Below are 8,850 nucleotides of genomic sequence, written 5' to 3'. Positions count from 1 at the left end.
TAAAAGTATTTATTATATTTCGCAAACGATTCTGTAAAGTTAGATTACAAGTTATTCCGAATGCAAGAATAAGCCCCCACTCCCCCGTGGGGTAACCATAGCAACAGAAGGCTGCTTAGGATCCGTGCGTACATAAATCCGATTCTGTCATTATTTACCACTTTGTTAAATATGTACGCTGTGTAGCTATTACACGTGAATAACAAAATGTTTTCTTTAAATTTCCTTTAAAAGTCGTCTCATGGAAGTCATCGAATAATTTGCACACTGCGTACCATGAATTTATTTTGAGTACTTTTGTCAAGAAATGTACATTTAAACAAAAAGTGTTAGTGTAGTGAATACACAAACGTTGGAACAGTGGTCAAAACAATGACACTTGACATACTCGACATAATGACATGAACAGTTCGTTGATACATCGCAACTGTTTAAATAAATTTAACACGCTTCCGTACTTATTAGCACTTACGAAATAAGATTCTGGAAATACTTTTCTATCCGTCAGAAATCTAATATACAAACCTGTGTATAAAAATATAAAATTTGGGCGCCATCCTATGCTTATCCAATAAAATAGAACAGTCGGTTGCACACTGTATAGCCCTGTAAATTCAATGCTTTCTCTTTTTTGTATAATCTATCGTCGGTTTCACAAAAAATGCGCAAAAACGGTCACATCATGCTTGAATCGGTGTGTAGCTACGTTTCCAGAGACAGATGGTCCAATACAAATAAATTATTCAATGAACACTTTAAGGCTTTTCTTACAGAAAATAAAGATAGGCTACATTTGAGTCTGATGCCCACATAGTGATACTGTAGTTGCAGTCTCAACTTAAGTATGAAATCCCGAGTGGATGGAAAGAGTCTCTGTCCAGCAGCCAAGAGCCGATGTGAAACAGCATATTTGAGTACCAGTGGATGCCGTCCTCCTGAAAAGTGACGTTTGAATCACCCGCCGGAAAAAGCCACGTCATCAGCTTGTGACTTAACCTGACCGGTGCAAAAGCCCAGTGTGCCCATTTGTGATTCTCAATAACCGCGTAACACGAAGCCAGTACCTGATCCACTATTATGGTTCCGTGAGCGGTGACTGGCGCGTAAGAGCCCTTTTGCTCTTCAGTGTAAATCCTCTTCACTGGAACGCTCTTGAGGGTCTTGCTTGTACCTTCCGACACTATAACCGTATCTCCAGGCTTCACGTTGCTGGCAAATGTTGCTGTCATACCCGAACTAGCTGAGGCGTTTCCAATGAAGACTAGGTGCGCGGCTGTGAGGGTGAGCTTTGTAAAAGGCTCTGACGTCTCGATGACGATGAATTGCCTTCTCGTTGTCGGATCGTGGTCCATGAACATAATGAAGTCGCTTAATATGACATTTCCCTCCTCGTCAGCCGCTAAAACCCGGTCGCTCACTTTAAGGTCTTTGATGTGTTTCCTCCTCCCGTCTGCGAGTGTCACCGTACCAGATCCAGGAAAGCATCCCCCTGATTTAGCAGCGACTGAATTTTCTGAGATAAAAGCAAAGGTGGACAACTTAGGCGGATATTTATATAGCACTGCAAAAATCGATGCATTGACATGATGGTGCTAGCATGGAAATGATCCAAACTCGTGTGGAGACTGTCAAGAAGCAAGTGTTGAAACTCTTGTCTGTCCATTCTGGCTCTTCAATTAACACAAACTGATCAGACATATATTGAGCCAACAGACTTTGCTTTCCCTGATCCCTTTAGTTTTGTATATCTGCACAGGTGCAGATATTTCAACGTGGCAATTGGCCTTTTGCGCACATAATTTGCCGCGTTTAACTCTTCTTGTAATGGTTTGTAATAAGATTTCAGTTACTTCAATACCAGCTGCTTTTGGTTAGAAAACCTTTCAATTATTGGTGTTAAGTTTCCCTTTTTTTCATATTCACAAATTATTCCCTTGATACCATAAGATCCCAAAATAATTCTTAAGACTGTTAAAACTAAAGGTTTTGAGGTACTTGAGATATGAATTTTCTTGATAGGACGTGTGAGGTAACAAATGGTGCCAAGAAGTTCTCCAGTTTCTTCACAATGTAAGCTATTTGCTGATTTTCTTGGATATGTTTCTCAAATAATGCACATTAACACAGAAATTGAATCAAATATCTAAAATATGCATCTATGTTATGGCATAAGCTGTATGGTGAATGCATAGCTACCAGTTATAGTAATGACATTGCGCTCACCTGCTTTGACAGAGCAGTGTATGTGGGCTTTGGATTCGTAATAGACCCAGTCGAATCCTGCCTCCACCGCAAGCCTAGATAGCATCCCATACTTGCTTTTATCTCTGTCCGAGGTAGTTATGTCCACCGCCCGTCCCTCGTAGTGCAAAGATTCTTCGAAATGGTGACCATCCTCATCCCAGCCTTCAGTGACGCGCAGTTTCACACCCGGCCACTGGTTCATGACGGATATCGCCAACGCATTTAACTTGTCCTTACACCGCTGAATGAGAGAAAGAGACAGGTTGTCAGTATTTACGACACAGACCTTTCCTTTTAAAGTGTGGAAGATTTACTGAATGTCCAAAAAGGTTCAAAAAAGGCATGCGCAAAAGGTCTGTCGGTCCTCCTCTCCAAGTAATTTCTGAAACTTATCCATCAAACGTTTGAGTATCAGCAAACGACTGTTGAAGTGACGTTTATATTCTTTGAGGTTTTTTGTTAAACACATTTGCTTGCATAATGCAGAACATACTCCTAAATTACTAAAGACTATAGATGTCATAATGATCCTTATCGCAATATAACCTTACGGAGTTACAGTTATAGTCTCTACATATACATCACTAAGCACATTGTCGGTCTGAGTTTGTGCGTAAAAGATGTGTGCGCTGGGGAAATCGTTTGTTGCCATAGGTCAAGAGCGCAGACTCCAGACCGACCGATCGATAACCGAGAGGAGTAAATAGAGCTGAAAATTCAAGTTCTTTCTCTCAGCCTGCGGCAGCAATCAATTACAGAGACGTTGCCACCAATGATTCGCTTAACTGCTGATGTTGCTTTAATTAAATGTCAGGCACAGTGGCACTATGGTACTGTGGACATGTGCTAATATTTTTTGTACAAGCGCAAGTTGCTTAATTTGATCCTGGAGATTGTGAGGAAAACGTGACTCATATTACACTGCTTTGTAATTCGGCTTCAAATAATTCTCCTAAAGCACTGTCATTAGAGAAAACAGTTGAGCAGCTGATTGGAATGCAACAAAGCACGGTCACCACGGGAGCCAGTAATATCCAGTATACTTGAAGCGCGACACCAGCTGCAAAGATCACTTGTGACCCACATTTTTTTTATTAAGAACACAATAAAAGCAGGCCATGAGATCTATTTATATAAAGAAACGCAGATATGATATGAAGGAAACGCGTTAATTGATCGGGCACACCAGGAAAAAAAATATATTACGCAATGCTTACGATGTGTGGAGGCGGGGTGTTTCTGAATTTAATTATGTTATTAACTGTCAAAGGTCTGTTTGGAGAAAAGAAGAAACTTATGCTCAGGACATGCTTTCAACCACTAACACTAAATTATCCAACGGTGCCAATTTTGCACTAATGACAAAAATATGAAATCCGAGTGAGCACTGAATGGTCATTTTGATTTCAATTAAACGGAATATTGCAATATTTAACAGTCAAAATGCAAAATTATAGCTCGCATGTTCCATGTAAAGTCTGCAAAGTATGCAAATGTTCATATTAAGAATATCACTAGCTAAGCTGTTTGATAAAAAATGTTACACATACTGCAGTGCCGGATTTCCAACAGTTAAAGTTTTAGTTCTACCGCGCGCTGTCAGTGTATCCAAAGTGCCTGGAAACCTAAATAAATGTTCCCTTACAAGTTTTTACAGACTGATGCAATATGAGATTATATTAGAGTTACACCAAGAACTTTTCTATTTTCTAGTTATGTAAAAAAAAAACTCTGTTCTGTGCTGGCGCGTTAAAGAACCCAGAAAGCAATACTGATCTAAAGAACCTATAATGCATCATCACTATTTTTTTATTCTCCCAAAACCATAGGAAACTCAGAAACCGTTTACAGCAAAAATGGGGATCCATTATTTAAAAGTGTGTAAATCTGGGCAATTACGCACGCATGGGTCCATACCTTGGTCATCAGCCTGTCAGCGTTTGTGTTTTCCTCGTCTTTAAAGATGATATCGGGATTATAATTCGGAATCAGCTCTTTAAATCTCTCTGAATTCCTTGTGATTTTGCCTTCGTATTTGCCGCTGGCCCCAAGCGTTTTCTCGGCAACGTTAGGAATAAATTGCTTGTAAGCCAACGGGGTTAATTTCTTTGGGTGTCTTCGTTTTCCATAACTTCTACCAGGACCACAGGCTAATCCACAAGGCGTCAGAAGCAGGCTAATAAAACACAGAAAAACAATTTGCTTCAGATCCAGCCTTACGTCCATGACGTTAAATGATCTCCTCGGATCTTTAAAGTTTAGTCTCTCACAGGGTCTTCTCGCGCGTACCGGATGGATGCTACCCAACGACCACTACCGAAGCAGGTGCAATAACGACCGCTCTCGATAGCCACTGACTGAGCACATTGGAGGTTGGCTGTCACAGCTAAGTGGGAGAAGAAAGAGCGACTTAGTTTGACGGGAGGTAGGGTCAGACGCTTATGAGTAGAGGCAGTCTACCCATATGAATTACAGAGCAAATCTATGGCAGGGGGAGGGAGTCTATTGACTCGACGGAGTGCCGTCCAACTATGATGCCATCCAAGCAAAGACAGTCTCCATACCTCCTTCATTTCTGCAGAAATGACACAAACGTATTCTCACGTTGCCATGGTAAACTCGAGTTTACCGGTTTCATGTGAATGAAAATATCAAAAAAAAAGTAAGATTTTTATAAGCAGTTTCAAATGAACATTAATAACAAATGGTTATGAAAAGTACTTTTTTTAAGATCAAAAATATGTTGTATATCAGATTTGCATTATTTCAAATCAGCCCTTTATAATTTGTTTTAATGTACCCTTTTTAAAACGATGTGTGTCATAAATCAAGGTCATATTGCATCCTGCTTGAGGTTAATGTGCCAAATTGTACATTCTTTTGTAATTGAAATAAAGTCCTTAGAGTTTTAAACAATCGGATAAATGTAAAATGATTCCTTGTATCCTTGTGCTGTCTCTCCATTTCCATTCCTTCTGAATCATTTATTTATTTATTTATTTTGTAGTCAGAAACTTCTCTTCAAGACTGGTAGACCTCATGAAGTGTCAGCACAGCAAGAAGCACAGGACCCAAAATCTTTGGCATGGCACAGCCTTTAATAAGGCAATTTTTGAGGGGCTCTGTAGCGCACACCGTTTGACCTACAGTCACCAAAATTCATACATAGACCTCATCAGCCCAAACAGCTTTCGTGCTGACAGTCAGCGCTCCGCCCCAACAGGAAGTCGACTCTTCAGGGTTTTGTGAAAAGCACATGCTGTGGAATTTGCAATACTCCTCCTAGGAGTTTCATCCGATCGCCACCAAACTCGGTCAACATGACCTCAAGACATTGGGGATGCTAAATAGCCAAGGGAATTTTGATATCTCAAACGGTTTGGCCATTGCGAGGTGACAAATATATGGTGAGAAATGAGAAGGAACAGGAAGTGTCTAATAACTTTTTTCACACATTGTCTGATTTTGATCAAACGTCAGCAGTTTGTTTGTTGTATGAGGTCAATCACATAGATATGACTATTAGGAGTCAAAGTTATAGCGCCACCAACTGACAGCAAAATGCTTTGAAATCAGCATCTTATTTTCTTCAAGCTTCATCAGAATAATATCTAAAGTCAAACTTGAATATTCTTTTCAGGTGTTTTTAAGGCACGTAACATGCTTAGAATTTCATGAAACTCAACACACATCAGTATTAATGATAGTTAGACACTTAACCATAAATGGGCATGGAGGAGGCACACTATAATGCCACCTTTTTACAAAAGGTGTGTGCATGTGTGTAAAACCTTATTGTAAAGTGTTACCACAGTTTTATGTATTGTTTTCTGTGTGTGTGTGTGTGTGTGTGTGTGTGTGTGTTTAACACTCTTGATGTTATAGTGTAACCCTTTCATTTCTGCAACCCTTAAAACCAGACTGCCAGAGGGTTATTGTAAATGCATGTGCCTGCTGTGCACCGCTTTCCTGATGCCACCGGGGTGGCGGTTGCACTTGTGGCTTGGGCCCATCATCGCTGCTTGCAGCTATCAAGTTCAAGTTTCAAGTTTGTTTTATTTATATAGCACATTTAAAAACAGCAAGCACGGCTGACCAAAGTGCTGAACAAACAAAGACATAGAACACATGGCAACCCACAGATTCATACCATAAACTCACAATGAATTAAAAGCCAAAGAAAAGAAATAGGTTTTAAGAGATTATTTAAAAACAGTTAAAGACTGTGCCAATCTGATATAGGCTGGAAGGCTGTTCCACAGCCTAGGGACAGCAACCGCAAAGGCTCTATCCCCTCTATGCTTTAACCGTGATCTGGGGACAGAGAGAAGTCTTTGATCACCAGACCTCAGATTTAGTGTAGGATTGTATGGATAAAGTTGATCAGATAGATAGCTCGGTGCCAGATTATTTATAGATTTAAACACGATTATTTATAGATTAAAAAACATAGAGAAGAATTTTGAACTCAATTCTAAGATGCACAGGTAACCAATGCAACGATTTCAAAATTGGAGTAAAGTGATCAAATTTACGTTGTCCTTTGAGGAATTTAGCAGCGGCATTTTGTACTAATTGGAGACGAGCAATGGAAGATTTAGAAATGCCACGATAAAGAGAGTTGCAGTAGTCCAAGCGAGATGTAATGAGCGCATGGATAGCAATCTCTAAAGTTTTCACAAAGAGAAAATATTTAATTTTGGAGAGAAGGCGTAGATGAAAAAAAACAGGAACTAATAACCGCATTTATTTGTTTATCAAATTTAAGACTCTGATCGCAGAAGAAACCTAGGTTCTTAATACAGGAAGAAGTAAAAGGAGCAAGGTAGTCCAGATCGATAATTCTGTTCCCTGAATTTTCACTAGGGCCAAAGATTATAACCTCGGTTTTTGATTCATTCAGAAATAAAAAATTTTGAGAGAACCAAGTTTTCACTTCATCCAGGCATGCAAAAAGAGATTCCAGAGCAACATGCTTATTTCGTTTCAAAGGTAGATAAATTTGGGTGTCATCTGGATAGCAGTGAAAAGATACACCATGCTTTCTGAAAATAGAGCGCAAACGAAGTAAATACAAAGAAAAAAGAATGGGTGCTGCGAGAATTGAACCCTGCGGCACTCCACAGGAAAGTTTAGCAGACAACGAAGAAAACTTACCCAATCTGACAGAGAAACTTCTATTTGTTAAATATGATTTGAACCAGCTAAGAACAGTTCCCTGGATGCCCACAAAATATTCTACTCGAGATAAAATAATTTTATGATCAACTGTATCAAAAGCAGAGGTTAAGTCTAACAGAATTAGGATAACAGAGTCACCTATATATTTTCTGTTTGTCTTTGGCAGGGAATAATTAGGGCATCCAAAGTCCAGTCATTCATTTCTGTCCTTAGGTCAAAGTTTTGATCCTGAGTGATGACATCTGAAAGTGTAGGTTAAATTACACACTCATCCTATTTGCTGTTTTGTCTTTACAAACTAAATCTTTAACAAAACAGGTCCACATCATAATTCTAATAGAAAGTCTTGTTATAAGGTAAAAGTTGGCATTATCAAGATGATCGTAAAGCATTTCTGATTGCTAAAAATTTGCTACATGTTGAGTCTGTTGATTGTTTATATGTACTGTTGTTTGTGCTGCTTTAGTAAATATATCAGCATATTTTCTGATTATCAGATTTGATCTGATCTCTTTCGACCCTCATTGAGGGGATTTTGTTTTGTTTGTTGGTAGGCGAAATAAATGAATGGTGCATCTCTGAATTTATAACACCTACCTGGTTTGGACTTTCAAGGGCTTCTGAAAATTGGCATGTGAGTGAGCAAAAACTCACTCTCTTGCCATTCTATGGTTTGACCCACAGATGACTCGGTTACACTTGAAAACACTAAATATGTCCCACTCTTAGAATTAATTGGGTAGACTGTTTATTTATGAGCTTCAGGCACATATTTATACAACATTTTGTGTCATCATTTGCTGAAACAAATCTATTTAGGTGATATGAATAGGTATAGCTATGCACAAATAGTTTGTGCATAAGGATTTGTTAACAGGATATGTCGGACTGTGAGATCATTTCTGCAACAGGTGTCTTTCAAGTGTCCCATGATGGAATGAAATGGTCATTTAATCTCTTCAGTCAATCAGAAATCATAAGTAGAAGTAGAATATTAAACAACTTTAATAAACTTTGATTTTCTATGTTTAGATGTTCAACTTAAAATGAGATAAAAGAAAATCCATTTGTTTAATATCCAGTGCTACACAACCATACACATATATACTCTTCATTGTCCTCTTCTCGCAAAATATATAGTCCCGCAATCCCTCTTAAAAGGATGAGGTCACCTTAACTCAACAAAAGCTCAATTTGTTAGATGAAACCATTCATGCTTTTGATTTAGGTGGGATGATGTTGGAAAAGAACATCCTTACATCAGTTGGCTGTCTTGGCAACCAGCGTGGTCAATCCTGACAGCTCTGAGTGAGACATGCTTTAATGAACAAACACATGGGTTATGCTCTTCAAAGTTAGGACTGAAATCTCAGCTCCCTTTGAAAAAGACAAACTTTTGAGTTACAATATGTACAGACCAGCAGG

General features: G+C 38.9%; 1 protein-coding gene across 2 annotated transcripts; it reads right to left on the bottom strand.

Moving 5' to 3' along the window:
• Positions 1–281: 281 nt before the first annotated feature.
• LOC107732558 (tiggy-winkle hedgehog protein-like) lies at positions 282–4,550 on the bottom strand. Of its 2 annotated transcripts, none has more exons than XM_016543917.1 (3): positions 4,162–4,550; positions 2,224–2,485; positions 282–1,513 (listed from the first exon to the last, which is right to left on the bottom strand). In XM_016543917.1, the coding sequence occupies exons 1-3, from the start codon at positions 4,468–4,470 to the stop codon at positions 834–836; spliced, it is 1,251 nt and encodes a 416-aa protein (XP_016399403.1). In that variant the 5' UTR covers positions 4,471–4,550; the 3' UTR covers positions 282–833. The 2 variants fall into 2 exon arrangements, with proteins under 2 accessions (XP_016399403.1, XP_016399404.1); XM_016543918.1 differs by lacking the exon at positions 4,162–4,550 and adding an exon at positions 2,559–2,606.
• Positions 4,551–8,850: the final 4,300 nt, after the last annotated feature.

Source organism: Sinocyclocheilus rhinocerous, unplaced genomic scaffold (genome assembly GCF_001515625.1).
Source record: "Sinocyclocheilus rhinocerous isolate Xijiao unplaced genomic scaffold, SAMN03320098_v1.1 scaffold1420, whole genome shotgun sequence".
In the NCBI taxonomy this organism is placed as follows: Eukaryota; Metazoa; Chordata; class Actinopteri; order Cypriniformes; family Cyprinidae; genus Sinocyclocheilus; species Sinocyclocheilus rhinocerous.
This window is presented reverse-complemented; position numbering and strand designations above follow the sequence as displayed.

What these genes read in the sequence shown, in the direction of transcription:
- LOC107732558 (XM_016543917.1), bottom strand. Translation starts at nt 4,470, where the DNA reads ATGGACGTAAGGCTGGATCTGAAGCAAATTGTTTTTCTGTGTTTTATT. An exon ending in CTGACAGGCTGATGACCAAG is followed by an intron (nt 2,486 to 4,161) that starts GTATGGACCCAT and finishes TCTCTCATTCAG; the next exon opens with CGGTGTAAGGACAAGTTAAA. An exon ending in ACACTGCTCTGTCAAAGCAG is followed by an intron (nt 1,514 to 2,223) that starts GTGAGCGCAATG and finishes CTTTTATCTCAG; the next exon opens with AAAATTCAGTCGCTGCTAAA.